Source organism: Carlito syrichta, unplaced genomic scaffold (genome assembly GCF_000164805.1).
Source record: "Carlito syrichta isolate Samal-C Ts95f unplaced genomic scaffold, Tarsius_syrichta-2.0.1 Scaffold307212, whole genome shotgun sequence".
In the NCBI taxonomy this organism is placed as follows: domain Eukaryota; kingdom Metazoa; phylum Chordata; class Mammalia; order Primates; family Tarsiidae; genus Carlito; species Carlito syrichta.
In genome coordinates, this window is record NW_007251308.1 from 927,399 (window position 1) to 951,471 (window position 24,073).

At 35.1% G+C, this 24,073-nt stretch overlaps 1 protein-coding gene across 2 annotated transcripts; it reads right to left on the bottom strand.

Moving 5' to 3' along the window:
- Positions 1-3,935: 3,935 nt before the first annotated feature.
- ANXA1 (annexin A1) lies at positions 3,936-23,356 on the bottom strand. 2 transcript variants are annotated; one of them, XM_021715590.1, is made up of 13 exons: positions 23,307-23,356; positions 16,564-16,643; positions 16,360-16,468; positions 15,733-15,827; positions 14,781-14,894; positions 14,269-14,359; positions 11,663-11,742; positions 10,999-11,055; positions 9,324-9,417; positions 8,349-8,444; positions 7,072-7,130; positions 5,188-5,310; positions 3,936-4,298 (listed from the first exon to the last, which is right to left on the bottom strand). In XM_021715590.1, the coding sequence occupies exons 2-13, from the start codon at positions 16,627-16,629 to the stop codon at positions 4,242-4,244; spliced, it is 1,041 nt and encodes a 346-aa protein (XP_021571265.1). In that variant the 5' UTR covers positions 16,630-16,643; positions 23,307-23,356; the 3' UTR covers positions 3,936-4,241. The 2 variants fall into 2 exon arrangements, with proteins under 2 accessions (XP_021571265.1, XP_008062339.1); XM_008064148.2 differs by lacking the exon at positions 23,307-23,356 and adding an exon at positions 22,591-22,771.
- Between the last annotated feature and the right edge of the window lie 717 nt (positions 23,357-24,073).

Sequence of the window (24,073 nt, forward strand, 5' to 3'; positions counted from 1 at the left end):
TTTGAGTTGGAGTCTCACTCTGTCGCCCAGACTGGAGTGCAGTGGCCGCTCCCGGCCACCACAGCCTCGACCTGCTGGGCTCCGGCGATCCTTCCACCTCAGCCTTCCAAGTAGCCGGAATTACAGGCATGCGCTACCACGCCCAGCTGATTTTTTGATTTATTGTAGAGATGAGGTCTCGCTGCCCAGATTACTATTTTTAAAGAGATTTATCACTGACAGTACAGAATTTCTACTCCTGCATGCCAAAACCAGCATATTGTATTTATTGTTAAAATAATATCTTGAACCAGAACTGGCATTTGAAGCAGGCTCTCATTCAGTCTCATTCTTTCCTCATGCCTATGGACTTTCTTCCCAAAACTTCTTTCCCCTAACTTTGATGAAATAGACCTGGGGTCATAAGGCTTGTTTTCAAAGTCATGTTCACTAGTTCACACATTGGATGAACACGGACAAGTTGAGTAAAATCTGCGATCTTTGGATTTCTTATCTGTAAAAAACAGATAATATCTCCCTCTCAGGTTTATTTGAGAATTGAGTAATATTATTAAAAAATATAAAAATCGTACTTAATTCTAATACACAAATTAATTCATTCAATAAGATGAAATACCACTGATTATTCTGGTTTGCTCCACTATTAAAATCTTTCATACATTTGTTGCAGTTGATATATTATTGCTAATTAAAATCCATTGTTTACAGTTGTTCACTCTGTATTGTACAAGTCTTTATGTTTCGATAAATACATAATATCCTGTATCCTTCATTACAGTATCATACAAAATAGTTTCATTGCCCTAAAAAACGTTTATGCTCTATTCCTTCTTCCTTCTCTCTTTCTAACCCCTGGCAACCACCAATTATACTATCTTCATAGCTTTGTCTTTTTCAAGATATAGCATAGTTGGACTCATAAAGTATGCACCCTTTTCAGACCGGCCTCTTTCACTCAGAAATATGTGTGGAAGATTCTTCCATGTCTTTTGTTTTGATAACTCATTTCCTTTTATCATCCCATTGTTTCAATGTGCCTTCACTTATCCATTCGCCTTTTGAAAGACACCTTGGTTGCTTCCAAGTTTTGGAAATTATAAGTAAACCTGCTATAATCATTTGTGCAGGTTTTATATGGACATAAATTTTCAACTAATTTGGGTAAATACCTAGCTCAGCCTAACTACCAAACTGCCTTCCAAGTGGCTGTGCCATTTTGCATTTCCACCAGAAGTGAAAAGAATGAGAGTTCATGTTGCCTGACTTAAAATGAATTTTAGCCACTATGATAGGTGTCTAGTGGTATCTCGTTGTTTTAATTCTCAATTCCCTGTTGACATATGATGTGGAGCATAATAAATTATTTTTCCTCTGTATATCTTCTTTGACAAGGTACCTATTCAGCTCTTCAGATATTTTTCTTTTCTTTTTTTTTTTTTTTTTTAGAAAGCACGATCTATTGAGAAGACAGAAAAGCTCCCACAGTGGAGAAGACTTGAAGGGGTTGTCAGCTCATTATTTAAAATGGAGTCAGTTTTTTTTTTTTCTATTAATTCTAAAGAGATCGTTTGTATATATATTTTGTATACCAGTCCTCTATCAGGTATCTGTTTTGCAAAGATTTTTTTTCCAAGTCTATACTTGTCTTTTCATTCTGTTAATCATGTCTTTTAAAAAACAGAAGTTTTGAGTTTTAGTGATATCAACTTGCCAAGTTTTTTTTTCCTATGGATCATGGAGAGTGATATATTTTTATTTTCTAGAGTTTTCTTTTTGCTGTTATTTACTGAGGTGACTCTCCTATTTAATTGTGTATCTATTTGTCGATTGCTGTACATATAGTTTAGTAAGGAGTCTCTCAAGGAGTTTTTGATAAAGTTAAGACTAGCACTTTTGGAAGGCGTATCAAGCAGGGTCCTAGAAGGAAATGACTAATATACCAAACTAGATATTCGATGATAGTTTTTTAATCAAGGGACTACTTACAGAGGTGTGGTCAGGTTAAGAGAATCTACGTGGAATGTTGCAGTATTCGGGATCAACAACAGCAGGAATCCCAAGCCCAAAGGGCGAGGAGAGGAAATAGTTGTGAGCTAGAGCCACAGACAAGGTGCTGCCTGACAGGAGCTGTAATTGTAGAAGAACACAAAGGCCAATAAATCTGTGTAGGATTAGAGAGGGAGCAGGAATACCTTCTCCTGATCTCTCATCTCCTACCAGATCCTCCTTGAGCTGAAGTCAACCAGAAGTCAGAAGACAAAAGAACCTTCATGATAAGGATGCATGGGACAGATGTGTGTGGAAGAAAGCCAAGGGCAGTGATCAAGGCATCAAGTTACAGTGAGGTGGAGGAGGGTTAACCCTGAATGCAGCTCATATGATCAGAAAGTATTTTGGGCAGAATAAATAAATGAAATTAACCTTTATCCAGCTCTGTGTGGTAAAAAGACTCTCATGAGAAAGTAACTAACTCTCTTTGTTGCCTTTTAAAATAGAATCTATGTACCACCACTGATGCTCTAAGGGCCTTCACGAAATTGGCATCTACCCGTCTTTTCATGGACCATGAGAAATGTCAAGGTTTTATATTTTCATTCAGTATAAATATTAACAATTAAAGCACGACTGACACAAATATGTCCAATTTTTTTGTTTGACAAAAGTGAGAAAGCAATTGAATAGAGGAAGGATAGTCTTTTTAACAAATAACAAATGGTGCAGGAACAATTGGGAATCCATGGCAACAAAAACAACAACAAAAAACTTTGACCAAAGTCTCTCACTTCATACGAAAAAACTCAGAATATATTACCAATATACATGTAAAATGTAAAACTATAAAACTTTCAGCAAAAGATATAGAAACATTTTGAGACCTAAGATTGAAGGAAGAGGTCTACAGACATGACATCAAAAGTGCAATCTATAAAAAGAAAAAAAGAAATTATAAGTTGGATCTCATTAAAATTTAAAACTTTTGCTCTGTGAAAAGTCCTGTTAAGAGGATAATTAGACAAACTACAGGTTGAGAGAAAATATTTGCAGACCATATAGCTGATGGACTAATACCTAGAATACATAAATATTTTCAAACTCAACAATAAAAAAATAAGCAATGCTAAATGCAAAATAGTGACAACACCAAATACTGGTAAGGATGTGAAGAAACCGAACCACTGTTACATTTATGGTTGGAAAGTGGAATGATATTACCACTCTGGAAAAGAGTTTGGCAGTTTCTTGTAAAAAATAAGCATAAAATTACCATGGAGCAAATATGAAGACTTTTTATTGAAGCTATTATTTCATCTTTATGCTGGTCTATATAACAGATGTCAAACTGTTGTAATGCTAGTGCAATAAATTCATTATTATACAGAGATATCCTATGATATCTTTTTACTATCTTTTATCTATACTCAGAAGATACTCAGAAGATATCTTTTATCTCCACTCAGAAGATAAAATATAGAGTCAATTTTTAAAATCTGTAAATATTTTCAATTCAGAATGTGAAATCTATTTCATTAAAAACTGCAATTTAAGCCAGGCTCAGTGGCTCAACCTGTAATCCCGCTCTTTGGGAGGCTGAGGTGAGTGGATTGCCTGAGCCCGCGGGTTCGAGACCTGCCTGGGCAACTTGGCGAGACCTCATCTCTACAATAAAATCAAAAAATTAGCCGGGTGTGGTAGTGTGCGCCTGTAGTTCCAGCTACTTGGAAGGCTGAGGCAGAAGGATCGCCAGAGCCCAGCAGGTCGAGGCTGCGGTGGCCGGGAGCTTGCCACTGCACTCCAGTCTGGGCAGAGTGAGACACCAACTCAAAAAAAACAAAAAAACTGTAATTTAGAATTCAGGCTCCTGTCCCTTGATGTCAAATCAAACTAATAGATCACACATAAAAGGAAACCAACATAGAAGAACGAGGACACACTAATTGTCTTATAACATCATTTTATTTTCAACTATATAGGTATCTATCTCAGGCAATGATACTAGCAAAACATGTTTATGTGGTTTTATGGTTTGGGGTAAACATATTTTTTTTTAAAAAATGAGCTTATTTCTATTATACAGAATTGTAATATAAAAATGATTTATAGGCTGTATTTTTCAGAATGCAGACAGCTAGACTGTAATCATGCTAAAGAAACTTTCCTATTTAAGCCTATGGAATGAAAAGATATAGTAGAAGTCTTCTGATCATAATGCTTGAGAACATCAAAGGAATGTTTAGAGAAAGCTAACATTCTCCACAGAGAGCCACCAGGATTTTTTCATAATCTCCCTTGGTTTCATCCTGTTGATGAAAAAATAGAGTATGTTACTCAAAACCATAATCAGTATAAGGTTTTTTTTGTAATTATCAAAGAATTATTTATTTGTACACTTAGCTGTTGATAAGATCGTATAGTACAGTGTGTCAATTATCTAGATCTTTGATAAAAATATCATTGATTTAATAAAAGCAAGTAACATATTTCTTGATTGTTGCATTAAAAGTAATAGCTTTCAAGATCCAGATTAAAAATTCCCTAAATTATGCTTTATAGTAGTGTCATTATTTTCTAAGAATGATATAACATATAGAATTGAATAAGTATAATGCAATAGAATTTCATATCATAGGTGAGGAAATGTTTGATGTACTTATCAGAAAAAGAGAAAGTTATTGGCCTGTGATTTTCTCACATGTTCTCCGTAGATTTTAGTTATTCAATATGGAATAATGAATTGAATTTAAATAGTTATGTATCTTTCAATAAGTTCAAAACCCTTGACATTTTTGGTCTTATTTTTCACCTTCTAGTGAGAAAATTTGAACACATATTTAAAACATTACACACATGATAAAATTAAGATAAATATTTTGAATAATAAGTTTCCTAATCTTCTGACCAACATTCATTACGAAACAAATCATAACTACACTAGCAGAAACTCTAAAATACATTGCTTGCTGACTTGATGCATGAGAAACTAAACATTTCCATGTCTTTGGTTGAAAAGGTACCTAGTATTTCAGCAGAAAACTCACTAGTAGATTATACCATTGAAAGTATGCACCTTAATATAGTGAATTAATCTTACATATCAAATTTACAGGTATAGGAAGTCTACTCTTCTCTGAAGATGTTGCAAAAAGCAATTTCATCTGTGGGGATAGAATTATGAACATCACAACATACCAGAATGGCTTGGCAAAGAGAGACACCATACATCTTCTGATAGTATGCTTTGATATCATTCATGTCGATTTCAGAACGGGAAACCATAATCCTGATCAATGCCTTATTGCGAGTTCCAACACCCTGGCCAAAACAAATGATGGTAAGTATCTCTTACATTCGGAAAATACTCTCATTAAAGATTGTGGATTTTAAAATGAAGGCCCTCCTATCTTCAATATAATTTCTATAGAAAAACTATCTCCACATTATCACACACATACACGCACCCACACATTACACAAGCAATAATGAAATGACAAGAGACAAGTCACTGCATTTGTAGGCATAGAGAACTTTCACAACCTCTTAATCAATCTCTTACCATCCAATCTCCATACTATCCTTTAATTACAAATAAAGTGAGCTTCCCAAACAGTAAATCTGATCATCGAATTCATCTGTTTAAAACAGTTCAATGATCTTTTGTTGCCCTTAGGATAGAAACAAATCATTTTATCGGGGCTCATTTTATCCTGCCTAACTCTACAACCTCTTTGGCTATGCACGTTCATTCTAATTATACTTACTGTCTTGAAAAGTTCCTGTTACCTTTTCCCTTCAAGTCTGTTTACGTGTGTTGCTTCCTCCTCTTAGACTGCTCTTGCTTTATACCCAATCTTTTCCACCTTTATCCTCACCTGGCTCATTTCTACTCAAACCTCAGGTCTTTTTTTTTTTTCTTTTTGAGTTGGAATCTCACTCTGTCGCCCAGACTGGAGCAGTGGCCGCTCCCGGCCTCCACAGCCCCGACCTGCTGGGCTCCAGCCATCCTTCCGCCTCAGCCTTCCGAGTAGCTGGAACTACAGGCGCGTGCTACCACGCCCGGCTAATGTTTTGATTTATTGTAGAGATGAGGTCTCGCCAACTTGCCCAGGTGGGTCTCGAACCCGCCGGCTCAGGCAGTCCACTCATCTCAGCCTCCCAAGGCGAGGATTACAGACTGAGCCACCGAGCCCAGCTCAAACCTCAGGTCTTAATTTAGCTGACAGCAAGGTTACATTGATTTCCAAAGACTGGAGTATATGTCACTCTTTGCTCTTCAACAGTACCAGGTATTCATCATTACCCAACCAAATAACACACTGGAAAACAGAAGACATGGGACAGCAACCGTGCTAATCGTTACAGAATAGTGCCTAGCATGCCTAACATTTCATAGAGGCTCCTTAATATTATCCAAATGGTTGGGTCTCTTCTCTCTCTCTCTCTCTCTCTGAAAACCTCTTTATTTTTGAGTTGCAAAGGAAAAACAAATATAACTTTATAATTATTCATTTGGGGTCTCAAAATGGAAATATGGAAGAAGTTTTCTGTATAATACCATGCATGTTAGAGGGTAAAGTTAACATGACATCATGAAAAACATATCTCAAATACATCTTAAGTGCATCTGCTACTTCCATAATGATGAAGTGACACTTTAAAAGATTAAACTATTAATCTATGGTATGAAAGACAAAATAATAAAAAAGACAAATGAAACAGAAATGGGGAGATTATAAAACTCACAACCTTAATGGATGTGGGCTACTAAAATCACATTAAAAGAGAAAGTATATCGCCCTTCAGTGGTGACTCAAGCTTTAAGCAAAACATAAGTGAGTCATAAATCTCTAGCAGATTGCACTTTACAATCTCACCATTAAATTTTAAAAATGCAACATGTTTAACAGAAGTTTATTCTCAGAAGGTAGTGTGTTATGTCTTGCATTGAATAGAACAACTATTCTCTTTAATGGGAAGATATTAAATGTGTGATTTTTCAAACAATATGAGGTTTTCTGTTCTCTCCACAAATAATGCTTCTTCTATGCAAAGCCATATAAGTAGAATGGTACGTACTTTCATAGCCTGATGAAGCTTCTCAGCAAAGAAAGCTGGTTTGCTTGTGGCACACTTAACTATAAGAGAAGCAAATTTTAGCCAACATGTTCACCACAAAAGAGGAAATATGCATATGAAAGAAACAGGAAATATAAAATTTTTGCCAAAAGAACTCTATCCCCCATCACTATTCTTCACCCCTCCACCCTACTCAATATAAGGCATTTGGCTTATGAGAAGATACTTATGACTCTCTAGGCGGTAGTTTTGAATATTCTTCTCCTGACAACCAGTTTCCTATTGCCTTAAATACATCCCAACAAAAACTTCAATAGTTAGTGCTGTCCTGAATATATTCTCCTTGGAAATGAAGAAACTAGTAGGGGTTAAAAACCATATAAATAAATTCTTTATTTATGTTGTAATAAGAACATTTAAAAAAAAAAAACCCTGGGATAAGATAGGCTTAACTAAAAACAAGATTCAAATAAAATACTAGCTCTTGTCAATTTGTAGGGTTCTTTATTTTGCTACTCAAAGTGGAACCCAGACTGTACCTCAGACCTACTGGATCAGAATCCGCATTTTAACAAAAATTTTAGGGGATTCATATGCATGGTAATGTTTAAGAAACGCTGTCTGAGAACATAGGTTTCCCAGTCCTGATGGTCATTTTAATAACTTGGGAGACCTAGTCAATCCAGACCTACTGAATCAGGATCTCTTGGACTTACCCAAGATCATACAACTAACAAGTGGTAGATGAAGACTTGAAGTTACATTTATTTAATTTCTTTTTTTCTTTTTGTTTTTTTGAGTTGGAGTCTCACTCTGTCGCCCAGACTGGAGTGCAGTGGCACGCTCCCGGCCACCACAGCCTCGGCCTGCCGGACTCTGGTGATCCTTCAGCCTCAGCTTTCCAAGTTGCCGGAACTATAGGCGCGTCCTACATTTATTTGATTTCAAGTCCCATGTTCTTAATGACCATGCTAAACTGTATCCGTGGTATGCCCAACCTGCTGCATTTCTTGGCATAAGTAGGTACTCAGTAAGTATATTCCACTTCTTCATATTTTTGAAAAGGGGAATAATATCTGTTGTTATTAAGAAGTTTGTAACACTTCTCTGCCAATCTTACATGATGCTTCTATCTGAAACACAGTTGTACCACCTCTGATGGTTTGGGTTAGGTTTTTGGTTTTTTTATTAGTTTTTTTGTCTTTTTTTTAAGTATGGGGCTGCACTGAAAATACAATTTTTATTTAGAAAATTCTTCCAGTTCCAGAACTACATACCGATGGCTGTGAGACATTTCTCAATGTCACCTTTCAACTCCAGGTCCAGAACTTTGTTCATGTCATGCTTACTGTACTTGGTGTATTTCTGAAACACTGAATATTAAATTTAAATTCAGAGATGTACAAAACATTGTATTCATTAGCAAGCTTTAACAAAATCAAGGCAACTGACTGAAGTAATTCCTTAGGATAATAACTTCAACTATACTTTTTTAAAGTCATTCACACAACTAATCATAGCATGGATACTTCATCTTTTCCTAGGAATATAACTCATATGGCTATTTTGTTGTTGCTGTACATTTTGGAGAAATGTTTGTAAGTGTCGACAGTTATTAGAAATGGCATGTGACTGACAGCCATAACACTTACCACAGCAGTGCTAACTGCCATAGCAAATGGACCTTCCCTTATGTAAATATCTGTGCAGTATATTTCTCTTAAGTTTAACAGTAGAAAACAGTGTGCTATTATAAAATAATGAACTTTAGGCAATCATCATGATTTTTCTTTTGCCTTGGTTTCCAGGAGGTTTAAAGCTATATCTTGTGCTCAAAGGCCAGAAGTCTTTTCAAGTTTTTTGCTTTGTTTTATTTCTGAAGCACCTACATACTCTTTTTTTCAGTGAGCTCTAAGGCTCTTTTTGGTTTTCTTCACTATAATGTCATTTGTTCTGTTGTGGGTGTATCTTTTCTCATATCTATTCCAAATTTTTTGTGGGAATAAAAACAGTGAAATAATGAAATAATATTCTACATGTCAAGGTCACAAAATGTGCTTCAAATACTATAAAATGGTGTTTGTACAAAATAGATAAATGAACAAATAACAATAATAGATCAGGAGCAAAACAATTATTTCACATAGGAGTGCCACAGATAAAGACTTCTCTCTTTCCTTACTCTTATTTGTCTTCAAAAAAAGAAAACTGCAATCCATTAACAGGTTCCAGAAAAAAACTGTTTTTGTTACCTCTGCGAAGATGTGAATAGCTTCTAGTGGTCAGAATGGTAGTGAACACGTTTACATCTGTCCCCTTCCTCCTTTCTCCAGCTTCATACAAGGCCTGCCCCAAAACACATAAAAAACCACTTGACTATCTGCTGAAATGATGCTTGTACAAAAATGTTAGCTCCTGTCAATGATTTTCTAGGCAGCTGCTTTGTGTCCAATACAATCAGGGTAGATGACAATAAGACTGCAAGTTCCTTAAAGATAGGGACCTTATTTTGTTTGTCAAATATCTTCCACAGTATCTCTCAAGGTGCCTTATCAACACTAGAGACTGAATATATGTTTGCAGAATAAATGTTTGCTGAACTAAATTGCTTTAAGATTATGCTCTATATCAAGGTAGCTCCAAAGGAATCTAAAAATATTTTGTTACTCTATATTGTTCAAAGTAATTAATAGCAAGTGGTACTTATAAATGAATAATTCAACCATAACCTAGGTCTTACATTTTGATATTAGAATTTCTAGATTCTGACTGCAGCTTCAAAGCTATATACTCTTAGACAAATAATTTAGCCTTACTAACCTACAGATTTTTTAAAATGTTGTAAATTTAATGAAAAAGTTAATCCCTGAGCTATTGTCACAAGCATGCTCCATTAACTTTGAAATGTTAATTACTATCATCCTCCTGGGTCACAGTAATCCATGCAGTCTCCATAAATTTATATCTAAGAGCCCTGATAGTTTTAAAATGGGAAGCAAATTCAGAAATGTCACAAGCAAATGAGAATAAAGTTTTATTATGGGCAATTATTTAAATGCTAATTCTTGCTCTTTAATATGCTTGCACAATTTCTATTAAAATGATCAAACTTCCAATGTACACAGAAAGTTATTTTGGACTTCTCAGGCAAATTGATCTGGCTATGTGTGCATTTATTCAATAAAAAGTTAATGAGTGTCTATTGTGTGCATGATAATGTACTGATATAGTGAATGGAGGGGGTGAACAAAAAAGTTGCCATCCTTGCTGAATCATTGTAATGAATTTATCCAGAGAATACTGTTCCATGAGGAAGGCATAACACAAGTAATAATTATTTTTTAAAACAGAAACTCCAGGCCTTAAAATGACATGATTTTTCTAATGTTGCCTATGAATGGTATATAAATAAACAGCAATCTCACAGAAATTATATAAAACAATATATTTGAAAGTATATAAATATGTTACTATAATTTACTTAAATTATTATAATATGGTGGCAATATTTTTACAATGTAAATTGACATCTATGAACTATTCCAATGCTCACTGCCAAAATATTGTTAGATATGCTTACTCTTTCCACTGTACTTAATAAAAACATTACTTTTCCCTTTCTTATACTTGGTAAAATAAAAATTCAGAGTTTGTTCAACAAAATAATCCTCAGGACTGACAAATCAAATTCTCATTCGCACAGCCTGCTCTGGTTTTATGAGTAATGAGATCTATTGAAAAATTAAACACTTTGTTTTTTTCCCTTGGGCTGTAGAAAGGTGTGTCTCATCCAGGCAATGAACATTAAGGAGCCATTAAAGAGGCTCTCAGAGGATCTTGGATTTGCTCTCACATGGACGGCATCAAATAGTGATTCCACGGAAGGTAAGAAGACTGACTGGTAGTATTTTGTAAGTACTTGCTTACCCTGGCATCCGTATCAGCCAAGTCTTCATTCACACCAAGGTCCTCAGATCGATCACCCTGAAAGAAATTCCATTTTATTGTAAGCTTGTCTCTGGCATGTAATTGCCTGATTTACTTAATTCCCTTAAAATCAGATAAATAATATTCTTTGGAAAAAAAAGAGATTCAATGACTCACTTCTAGGGAGAGCTTACATTTATTTTACTTGTGAAGATTTGTAAGTTGGTCTCCTCTAATTTCATGTTGAAATTTGATTACCAGTGTTGGAGATGGAGCCTAATAGAAGGTATTTGTCTAACGGGGCAGATCTCTCATAAAAAGCTGAATGCCCTCTCTTGAGAGTGAGTGAGTTCTCACATTGTTAGTTCCTGATAAAGCTGGTTGTTAAAAAGAGCCTGGCACCACCCCACCCTGCTTCCCCATGTGACATGTGATCTCTACACACACCAGTTACCCTTCCCCCTCCACCAGGAGTGAAAGTAGCTGGAAGCCCTCATCAGACACAGATTCCCAATCCTGAACATTTTAATCAGAATTATGAGATAATACACCCTTTTTCATTATAAATTACCTAGTCTCAGATATTTCATTACAGAAATACAAAATGAACTGACACATTATTCTTTATAAAGACGAGACACTTCCTAAATTATCTGAGTTGTACCTTAGCAAGAGAAAGCAAAGCATTCCGAAAATCTCCAGATGTGTCTGAGGTAATATCTTTGGCCAGATCTCTCTTCAGTTCTGAGAAAAAAGGAAAACAGATTTTTCAGTATACTAGTGATAACTAATGATGATAATACTTATCTGATATCTCCATATTGGCTTACAATTCACAATGCCACAGTATTTAATGACTTATGGAATACATTTCAAAATATCATCATCTAAAAAGAAAAGTATAGAAATTAAAGCACGTGAATTTTTGGATTATCAAATTTATTTCAGGTGAGGAAATAGGAGCAAATTAGATAATACTGTGAATTAAAACTTACAGTCAAAGCTTTTGCTAACAAGAACAAATTGCATAGGTATACCTTATTAAATAAATAATTAATTTTGAAATACAACATGCCAGAAGTTAAGCAATAGAGTGAATAAAATAACTGTTTAAAGGAACAAAACAGAAGCACTTGCTTGAACACAATTTAACTGAAAAACTATACATATATAATATAGTTTAATGATATATATATATGTGTGTGTGTGTGTGTGTGAGTATCTAAAAATCCCTACTTAATTATGAAAGTAATGCTCTAGTAAAAAAAAATTAAAACTGAGTTTATAATTGATTACTGCTATGATTTGGATATGGTTTATTTGGCCCTGCCAAGTTTCATGTTGTAATTTGAGCTCCAGTGTTGAAGGTGTGGCCTGGTGAGAGGTGTTTGGATCATAGGAGCAGATCTCTCATGAAGGGCTTGGTGTCATTCTCTTGGTAGTGAGTTATCATTATTAGTTCCTGTGAGAACTGGTTGCTGAAAAAAGAGCTTGGCACCTCCTCTACTTTCTCTGTGGCTTCCTTTTTCTCACCATGTGATCTCTGCACACACCTGCTCCCATCTGCTTCCACCATACGTGGAAGCAGTCTGTGGTCCCTGTCAGAAGCATATGCTAGTACCATGCTTCTTGTACAGCATATCTGCATAACTGTGAGGCAAATAAATCCCATTTTTTTTTAGTCAGAGTCTCACTCTGTCACCCAGGTTGGAATGCAGTGGCATGCTCACGGCCACCGCAGCCTCAACCTGCAGGATTTAGGCGATCCTTCCTCCTCAACCTTCCAAGTAGCTGGAACTACAAGCATGCACCAACATGCCCGGCATAATTTTTGATTTATTGTAGAGACGAGGTCTCACCAAGTTGCCCAGGCTGGTCTCGAACCCTGAGCTTAGGCAATCCTTTCGCCTTGTCCTCCCAAAGTGCTGGGATTACAGGCCTGAGTCACCGTTTCGGCCCAGTATTTCTTTATAACAACACAAAGAGACAAAGACAACTTGAAACAGGGCAATTTAATAGTCTGTGACTGGACTATATCTTAGTACAATAAACAAATATGAACATTTATTTTTGCAAACTATGTTTCAGCAAATAAAAACTAAAATTAATAATATCCCCCTTTTGATTATTATCATTGATATATGGATCTAAGATAAATATTTGTAATGATATAAGAATTGCAAAAAATGAGGTTAAAAGATTCCTTATCTTGATTCCTTTATGAAACTGCTCTGAAAACAAGAACTGTTGTATTCTCCATGAATGAATGAAATATACAAGAACTGTTGTATTCTCCATGAATGAATGAAATATACAAGAACTGTTGAATTCTCCATGAATGAATGAAAATCAAGCAGAAAGACCACCCTATGGTACCACATCTTAGGCTGGGAAAACAAAAAAGCCAATAGCTCAGAGAACATAGAGAAGAAAAATGCTAAAAGACTTGCAATATCCCTTTTTCAGTGTTAAGTATATAACTTAAATGAAATGTTTCAGAATAGATAAAATGAGCCACGACTGGTCTTTCATCCCCATAGATCTAATTAGGAATAAACAGTGAGGCATTTATGTTCATAATGGTAAAATTAAGGTCTCCAGCATAAAGTTATAAGCACCTAATTCTTTACCTTTTCAGAAACAAATGAAGAATATTTTGTTTGGAGATTTGACCAAAAATTGCATGAACCCTGTGCCCCTCCCTCCCTATTCACCCAATCTTGCCCTCAGCAATCCTTTTTTTTTTTATTTCCCCAGATGAAAAAGTTCCTCAAAGGGAAACATTCTGCAGATGTGGAAGAGGTGAAACAAAAAACGGCAGATGCTCTAAAAGACATCAAAATGGATTAGTTCAAAAACTGTTCTGAGCAGTGGAAAAGCCCTTTAATAGGTGTATTGCTTTGAACGGAGAGCACTTTGAAGGTGACTGAAGTTTAAACATGTAAGAATAAATACACAATTTTTTATAAATAAATTCCAGTTTTTTTGGATCGCCCTCATCTATGGCCATTTGTCCTAGAACATTTTCTATTGAGGCGTAAGCTTGCTGTAATTTGGAACACCATCTCCATTGTCAGCACCCTCACAATTTGAATGTTGCCTGGTAACAACAGTGTGTGCATTTAATCGATGTGTGTCAAACAGTAAAGAAACATTTTAATATGTATAGCTTGCAAAGCCCCCATAATTAACCTCCACATCCAATTTTCAAAAGTGTGTAAGATTTCTTTTCCAACTAAGACACCTGGACTGTTAAACATTACAACTTACCATCTCTGTAGACTCTGCTAATCTCTCTGATTTCTCTGTTGTTTCTTGATGTCAAAATTTCAATCAGAGTATCTTCATCAGTTCCAAGACCCTGAATTGAAAGAGAAAAAAAAAGGAAAAAGAAAGTTTTATAAAAATCTTCATTCAAGAGGATCTACCAGTTTTTGTCTTCCAAAATTTGTTTGAATCTAACATTTAGTAAATATCACCCACCATATTAAATAACTATAATGAGCTCTATTATGTGGCTCTAAAATAACATAGGTTTATAGCCAATATTTAAGGTAACACATAAAAATGCAGATATATGACTCATCCAGCGGTGTGAAACAGAAGGTATTAAGTGCCAACATTTATGTTATCATGTATGTATTAATTCATTCATTCATTCACTGAATTCCCATTGATTAATAGGCACTATACTACATTTTGAAGATACCATAGCAGGCATAAGCAACTTGCTGTATACATTCTCTTGAGGAAAGGCGTTTGGCTTAAATTTGGTGAATTACCTTCATGGAAGCACGGAGTTCACCAGCATCAAACTGTGCTGGAGTTTTTAGAAGAGCTAAAGCAACTTCCTCAAGGTGACCTGTAAAGGCTTTCTTCAGAGCTTCATCCAGGGGCTGTACAAAAGAGATTAGAATATGGGCTTCTAATAAGTAATATGCTAGATTATACAATGTGATTTTTTGGTCATCTTACTACTGATCCCTAAACTCAACCATCTTTTAGAGCTTCTTTCCTTCACAAATGAAAGTGTACCAGGTATTTAGGAATGCTGTTCTAATCTTTTAGATCTAGAAAGATTCAAATAAAATTTACTGAATTTATTCATAACTTCTTAAAGGATAGAGCTTTTAATATTTTATATAGGGAGAAATCATAAAGCTCAAAACACAGGGGGCTTGTGTTAACAGAAAACAGTAGTACAGTCACTTTTAAAATAATATATGAATAATGTTTCCAATCTTTAAGGTTTGCACATCTCAAATAAGTAGTATAATAAGACATTGACATTATATAGTTTTCTAATTTGCACTGCTTAAAAAAAAGCTATTCGTATTTGGTATAAAAGACATAAAACTTATTGTTAAAGAAAAATTAAACATAAACTGCATATTTAGGTATTAAGCAGCTCAGTTTAAATTTTAGCAGATTGTATACTTCAATCAGCACACATTCTTTGTTGTCAATAGCAATCTTCATGTTTGTCATGTTCAAATTAAAAACTTGTCTTCAGAACACTACATCTGCAAAGAACTTACTCCAAGAAGACCAATGCATGAAATTACTGAATTTGATAACATTGATTCAATTGCACCAAAGTGGATATATACTGCAAACCCAGTCTTAGGTATAATGAAAACACAGTGGTTAAAAACGGAAAGAACTAGGTAACTGTGCCTCAGAATCCATGTTCAAGCATAAACATGAAATTAAATATCTTCCACTCTGACATACCTTTCCCTTTTCCTGGAGGTATGCTGCTTTAATCTGTTGACGCTGTGCATTGTTTCTCTTAGTTAGAATGTCAATGATGGTTGCTTCATCCACACCTGTAAATAAAGGACCGTCAGCCTTTAAAATCAATTTTCTTCATCATCAATCAACATAAAATGACTCATTATCAAGATGTTTCAAATAAACTCCTTAACAAACTAAGAAATATAAATTATATCAGTCTAGAAAAGAGACGCTATCTATACTATATATCAAGGTAGCACTTAGGATGACACTTCACTCATTTAAATGAGAAAGGAAGAGGTGACCAGTTTTTCCTGGTCCTTGGTATTGCAGTGTTTGATCCTAGTTCAAACTCTAAATGTGAGCAGAAATGTTGATTGCAGCATTGAATTTCTGCTAGAAATGAGCTGGTAATGATATCTGTTGCACCAGTAGAAATTCCACCAATTTGACCAAAACTTCCTAAGTGCTGAGAAAGGAAGTATGTCTTCATTTGATAAAGAAATCTTTTTAATCTACAAAATGAAACAGACTCTTTCCATTGCATATGTCTGTTTTCACTAGTCATTTGAATAGCCATTCTGAAATGTCCAGGAAAGAGCTGTTTTGAGGAAATACAATTACCTTTAACTGTTATGGCCTTGTGCAAGGCATCGACATCTGATGATGGATTGAATTGAGGATAGGGACTCACTGATGACCCGGGACCACCTTTGAATGATTTCACTGTTTTCTGAGGATGAGAGATAAATAATTTCATTTCCATTCACTCAGATTAGTTTCTATTTTAATATTCTATTTAAGTCATTTTATTATCACTCTACTTACAACGTATTCTTGCTCTTCATTGTCAATAAACCAGGCCTGCTTGAGGAATTCTGATACCATTGCCATTTTTAAAGAAGTATCTGGAAATAAAATGAGAAGACGCTTTTACAAAACACGCACCACATACAAACAACTCCTCCCCCCGCCACCACCCACCACCAATTTATATGTGCAAGACGCAGCATTAGAGAGTAAGAAGCCTTGTACTTACTTTCCAGGGTTATACTTAAGAGCATAACAAATTGTAAGATTCTAGCTTTTAAAAAGGAAGGTCCTACCCTTAAAAAGAAACCCATAGTCTCCACTCAGAAACTTGGGGCTATTTCTTGGTATATTCAGTTCTAAATTTTAGGGATCAGACAAGTACTACAAGTAAGCACACAGGCTAAAGAGAGGAGCTGGTGGTTCACTTCATTGTTCGAAATCTACAGACCACCATACGCCAACCACTGAAGGCACAAAAAACATTGAAAATCACCTTTTGCCTCAGGAACTTAGAGCTAGTGTGTGCTCTCCATGGGAAAACACAAAGACTAAAGAAATCTCTTAAAGTAGGCCCTGGCTGATTCAAGACTTTCAAGACTTTGAAGTGAGTCCAGATTATCCTGACAGAAACAAAATTGGGAACAAAATGTAAAGGAGCTCATCATCTTTGGGAAGCTGAAAGAAATTTGCCAGAGCAGGAAATATTGGAAGAAGCTGAAACAAAGAAGTTTAAATGTATCCCCAACACTTTGAGAAAACATTAATGGATTTTAAAAAAGAAAGCAGCATGGTTTCACCGATATTTCAGAAAGTTCATTTATCCTGTAACATGAAGAATGGCTAAGGGATGGGCAAAATGGAAGATTAAAACACCATTTAGTAGGCCATTAGCGAATTAATGTAAAATTAATGAGAGCCTGTATAAAAATAATGACTAGATAAAAATCATAGTGATTATGTGACTAAGGTAAAATAATCTGTGACAATCTGTCGGAATGAATTCAGATTCAAAATCTTATCTGTGAAAGATACCCAGGTGATATTTCTCCCTGAATAATTTTCAATTTTCTTTTCAATTTATTGGTATAAAATTGCTCAACATTGGGGTAGTTGCTATTCTCATATCTTTTTTTTTCCTACTTGAGCTGTGTAAATACTAATCCTACATGTTTTTCCACCCAACAGAAAGAAAAAAAAAAAAAAAAAACAGAAAACGATTATTTCATACCCGAATTTGTGTTCTAATAGGAAGCATTAGGGTGAAATTGTAATAAGCATGTTATTTTGGAAAGTTCTACTTTAAAGAAAATTTCTTGAATTGCTAACATGGTTTGGTAATATTTTCATTTAAATAGACATATAAATTTAAAACCTTAGGTGTATTAAAAAGTAACGTGTTCTCTGTTTTGTACACACACACACACACACACACATATACAAAGCCATCAGTAATCTTTTTTGGTCTGGGGATGCGTTTTTGGAGCCCATGAGCAAGGTCTATACTGATCTATTCATATCTTTTAGTCTCATCTCTCTAGAGACTGCTGTCATGAATACTTATGAGAAAGGATGGAAAGAAAATCTTGGCCATTTTAAATTCTTGATATGAAGCGAAAGGACTCATGAGGAGTAAAACTCACAACCTGATTCCTTAACAGCATGTTCAGACAAAGTACTTCAGTTCACACCTGCTTAAAAATAACTGGAGTTCCAGGTAATAAGATTGAATGCATGAGGGAAATAATATCCAAAGCAGAAATTATCTCCATTTAATTATCATGAGGACTGCTCTAATTACTATTCTGTCATCTGCGAGAAGAACTAATATTTTGTGCATTCATTTGAAGTAAACCCTTCCCTCTAGTAATCGATAAATTTAAAGTTGTTTCCTGGGGTAAAGTCATAATGTTCAATTTTGCAAAGATTTTAGCTCCCGTTGCGGTCTAATCTGATGTAATTGCTGTTACCACATGGAATTTCTTATTCCAACTGTTTAATTGGCACACCCAATACCTTAAAGTAATTCTAGTAAAGTTTCAGGTATTCGAAATTTCTATTTTCATTATCTCATTCAAGCCCCTTGATAAAGTAGAATCCTCAAAATGAATGACATAACTGGTCACTTGGCAAACTACTACTATATTACTTATAAAAACATGTTAAATAATTTCATCTTTATAATTAACAAAGAAAAACTTCAAAAGAGAGCAAAGACTAAAGATATTGTCAAATATAGTAAAAGTGAGTCTGATGAATTCAAAACAAAGTTTATGAAAATTTTACTGTACTTTGCTTTTTTTTACATCTAAAGAATTACTTACATAAAGACCAATTCCTTTATAAAAGACCTGAGAAAGCCTAAGAAAAACTGTATTAATTGCATAACATAAGATAAAAGAAAATAAAGGGGTTGGATAATTTATTTGATACAAAAGAGTATCTCTAGAGGAAATAATTTTGTGATTTACATCTTCTGAGTTCTCACATTTTAGTCTGAAGTATTTGGATAACCAACAAAGCATAGTCTAGTTGGGAAAAGAAAAGCAATCACTATAGAACCTTCTGAAGAAAATCAATTATAGGAAAATAGAATCTGAATAAAATCAAATTCACCATTAGCTGAGGAAAATTTGAAGACACCAGCATCATGGCAGGATGTGAGAAACTGTTCTAAAGGAAGCAGATTTTATCATGACCTACTAATTAAGTGCCCAAAGTCAGCTGCGTATATTAACAGAACTTTGAATAATTTGTACTCATCTAATTAATACCACTGCAGAAACCATTTTGGTCAAATTTTATTGCTAAGTCATTCTAACTGTCTAATACCTACACACTACATAAAAACCAGCCTAACCTGAGTTCGTAAAAGGTTTTCTTTTTTTTCTGTCTTTTTGTTTGTAACGTTTCAAGCTTGCACTTGGTTTTTAAGAGCCTAGTCTATACATTTAACTCAATATAGGTTTCACCTAGCTATCAATGAGCTCAAAAACCAAGTTTATTTCTGTGCATAGCATAAGCTAACTGAAAATGAAATGGTCATTTATACATAGACTGTCTTAGATGAAAATTAATAACATTTCTTCTAATGAAGGATATTTTTGTGAACATGCACTACCTACCCATCTCAGCTTACCTATGAAGTAAATGTGTAGCTTTCTAAAGATTAGCATTTTGGGAGGATATATTTATGTATCCTAAGAGAAGCCTCTTCATTTTTTCATCTTTCTCTGTCTCATAAAAGGCTACCTCCAGAATTTGTGACAGAGGAAGCTAAGTTTTGTGGTTTATTGTACCTTCCTGGTTACAATCTAGAACTATCAGAGTTTTGCAATGATAGTAACAGCAACTACTAACCCTTGTACGAAACAATGGCCTTAGCATCATTATTCTCATTTTCTACCTGGGAAAAATGAGTATATGCTCCAGGCAATATTCCATCTTGTAGTGACAAAAATCAAGACATAAATCTATGTCTTCTGATTCCAAAGTATCATATTTTCTTTTAAATTGTCCAAAAAGACAATGACATGATCAGTGTTACTTCTGATAAGTCACACTTGAGAATCAAATTCATTAAGAGTCAACCCATGGAGACTACAGCAGGTTTCACCCCAGCCCTGGGAGGTTATTTTTTAAATGCTTTGCTTTGTGCATAGCTTTTCTCTGAATAAATAATTCGCAAGTCCCTCCCACACCTTCCTTGTGAGAAATGGCAATTAAGCTATACACAGGCATAACTTATTAAAAAGCAATTTATGAAAGGGGCCTCATGAATGTTGTGCTTCTAGGCTTTTGGGGTGTGTTCCTGTTGCCTGAAATGATCATTACTCCTACGCATTCACTTCGCTTAACTGATTGCTACTTCTAAGTGAGGTCTTAGCATAGATCTCATCACTCCTTCAGAAAGCCTTCATTCGTTCCTCAGCACTGGATTCGGTGACCTTCTATGTTCTTCCAAAACATCCCAACTTTACCCCTACACCAGCCCCATCACTTTTTATTATCACTTTCTATTGACTTATTTATACCCTCAGGAGCAGTCTATGAGGGTGGTGCTAATACACTATATATTGTGTACCTCCAGTCCTTGGCAAAATTCCTGATATTTAGTATGTTAATAAGTATTATTGAATAAGTAAAAAGTATATCTCAACAAATATTTTAGAAAACGCATCTACTTGTACACTCGTTTAACAAGCATCTTCTCACAACTATAGGATATAAAAATAAGAACTGAAGTGTTCTGGGCCTTACTTTGATTTTCTTTATTTGGCAATTTGACTTCGAGAACACATTCAACTTCTCCAGAGGGTCATCATTTTAAAATAAGAATGTTGGAGTAAATAGTATCTGAGAGCCATTACAACTCCAAAGTGCCAGTCTTAAATTTCACCTCGAGTAGATGAAGGTGAAGAAAGATAGCATAATGAAGAAAGGCATTATATAAATTAAATCTGTTCTGATCCTCCTGATAAAAATCTGTCCGGTTTTATGGGCCCAGCACACTTCCGCTGTGCGACTCTGCTAATCTGTCCACTTTTAAAGGAAAAGGAAATAGCTGACCTCAAAAACTGTTTATGGTGGATCACTAAGATAAATAAAAGGTTAATTGGTTTAACTCTGATTTTAAGTATAAGTTATAAATTCCCAGGTCGAGAGAGAATTAAGAACAATCAGCTCAGCCAACTAATATCATATACAGAAGCAACCTTTGTACATATTTTGGTTGAAAAAAGTATATAATTAAGCATGAAACTCTGGCTGATTCCTTAATCATGTTATTATTAACTATTTTGTCAACAGCAGTCAAATGTTGGCTATCTGCCAGATGTGGCTGCGTCTGGAACTATGGTAATAATGTAACTTCTGGGGAAGAGGCCATTTCAGAATTATGAAACCAGCATTTTACCACATTTGAATCATTTGCAATGCGCCTTCTCTTACAGTTACCAAAATGCATTCCTGTGGAAAAAAGGAAGCATGTCTCTTTCAAAGTTCAGACAAAGTTTTAGGCATAAATAAGGCAGGAAAAAAGCACATCTTTCTCAATTAGCTGTCATTAAAAATTAGCAATCAGTACATTTAATTAACATTTAAAATGAGCTAAGAAAAAAAATCCTTGAAGAAACTTTTATAATGAACAATAGCCAGATTATATGGTTATGACTCATAATCTCTTATTTTGGCAATTATATCCAACACCAGTAAAAAGTCTTCTTTAGCTCTGCCTTGTACTTTTCTAAAGTTTTATGGCCATTAGCTAGTTCAACAAGCAAAGAAAATAGTTTTCAGAGGGCCCCACTGGCATTCCCCTGGGATACCGTGTCTGACACCACCCAGGAAATATTTTCTTTCCCTTTAGGTTTTCAAACTAGCACTTGAAAAACCTGTCTATGACACAGAGCCTACAGGAAAAGAAATGTGGTCACACCCTCTTTAAATGAATCCAGTAATAAGCGGAACTTCTTTAAACTGCATGAGTAAACATAACGTTAATTTTAAAATGTTAATTACAAAAGGCATGATCACCACTATGAGGTCTGAATTAATTTACTTTTCCTTACAAGAGAGGAAAATAAATTGTGAACGTCCTGCTATTTTTGAAAGTTCCCTGCAACCCACTGCTGCCACATCTGTTCTTCTCTGCCCTCCCCCATCATTATTTTTCTGTAAGACACACACAGCTCTTGGAAACTCATATTCCACAGAGGAGGAAAGGAAAAACACATTCTTTTACGGCTACCAGAGGAAAAGCACATTCCTTTCTTGTTTCCCATGGTAACTCACCAACAGTACAGTAAGCCAGTATTAATCAAACTTACCATATTTTTAATTCTATTTCTTGACTAAATCAAACAAAAACATTACAATTTGCTATTCTAAAATATAAATATTTGATATAGTGCTACAGAAAGATTGGTCGATGATTCAGCATATTAAATGCAGCTAGCCATAAATTCTATAAACACAGTAATATGTAACATCGTGATTAGAAAAGTTTCCAAAACAACAAAAACTAAAAAGAAAACCAAGACTCACCTTTATTTCTACCTTCTTCCAGAGAGCTAAAGAGAGATTCTTCTCTGAAGGCTTCACACTAGCAGTGGAGCCTTGGGCTTCTGACTTTGTAGGATTTGAAAAGAGGCCACACCTAGCAACCAGAAGTTAGTCATTGGCTGCCTTCTGTTTGAAGCTTTGTCCAAAACAGAGTGAAACAAGTCTTGCGAAACCACTCACTAAACCACCTCAGAGACAGCACAAAGAAAAAGAAGTGGAAGGACAGATTTTTCTATCCTTTTTATTTTGCACTTCTTTTTCCAGAGAGTATATTCAAACATGCAGTGTTATCTACCCCAATCCTAATGCCAATGATGGGCATACTTCTTTAGTTAAACAGATTGTAAAATGGAAAGCATAATAACTTAAAAATATATATAAATTTAGATTTGAATTCCAGCTTCATCACTTTTTACTATGTGACTTTAGGGTCATTTTAATTTTCCCAAAACCTGTTTTAATTTTGTGTATAGGAATAATATTATCTAGGCTGCCTATCCGCTGGAATTATTGTGATAATTAAGAAATAACATATAGGCTGGGTTCAGTGCCTCAGCCTGTAATCTCAGTACTTTGGGAGGCTAGGCGAGCGAATTGCCTGAGCCCGCGGGTTCGAGACCAGCCCGGGCAAGTTGGTGAGACCTCATCTCTACAATAAAAAAATAAAAATAAAATTAGCCAGGCGTGGTAGCACGTACCTGTAGTTCCAGCTACTTGGAAGGCTGAGGTAGAAGGATTACCGGAGCCCAGCAAGTCAACACTGGGGTGGCCGTGGGTGTACCACTCCAGCCTGGGCAAAGGAGTGAGACTCCAGCTATTTAAAAAAAATAATAATAATATATATTCGTCAATTTTAGCATTATTCAGTGCTGAAAATTCTTCTATTTATATTTCACCAGTACTTTTTCTGCTGTCAAAATAAGACTTTTTGTGCCTGCATATATTTTGTTGATAGAAAAAAGAAATATAAAAAAATTAAATTCCAGATTGGTTCAAAATTCTGAACAAGTTAATGCTAAAAATTTGATCATTGTGACATTTCATAAAGGCATTGACATTGGAGAAAGGTCTATGTACATTAATTATTTTAAGTAGAATCAGTTATATATAAGTCTTGAGATAAATACATCCTTGACGCTGTAGAATAATTGAGTAATAAAATAAGGAACTAGACCTTTAATTTGAAAATATTATGGAGTAGCAACTAAGACAAAACATGTAATATAAGAAATTTCCCACCTGATGAATAAAAGGAAAATCTGTTCTGATAGTGATTTTTTTTTTTTTTTTTTTGAGTTGGAGTCTCACTCTGTCACCCAGACTGGAGTGCAGTGGCCGCTCCCGGCCACTGCAGCCTCGACCTGCTGGGCTCCGGCGATCCTTCCACCTCAGCCTTCTGAGTAGCCGGAACTACAGGCATGCGCTATCATGCCCGGCTGAATTTTTGATTTATTGTAGAGACGAG

Coding starts and splice junctions, on each gene's coding strand:
- ANXA1 (XM_021715590.1), bottom strand. CDS start 16,629: ATGGCAATGGTATCAGAATTCCTCAAGCAGGCCTGGTTTATTGACAAT. Junction 9,418..10,998: donor TGGCTGATACGGATGCCAGG/GTAAGCAAGTAC, acceptor GTTTTGGGGCAG/GCCTTGTATGAAGCTGGAGA. Junction 7,131..8,348: donor GAAATGTCTCACAGCCATCG/GTATGTAGTTCT, acceptor CTTCTCTTATAG/TTAAGTGTGCCACAAGCAAA.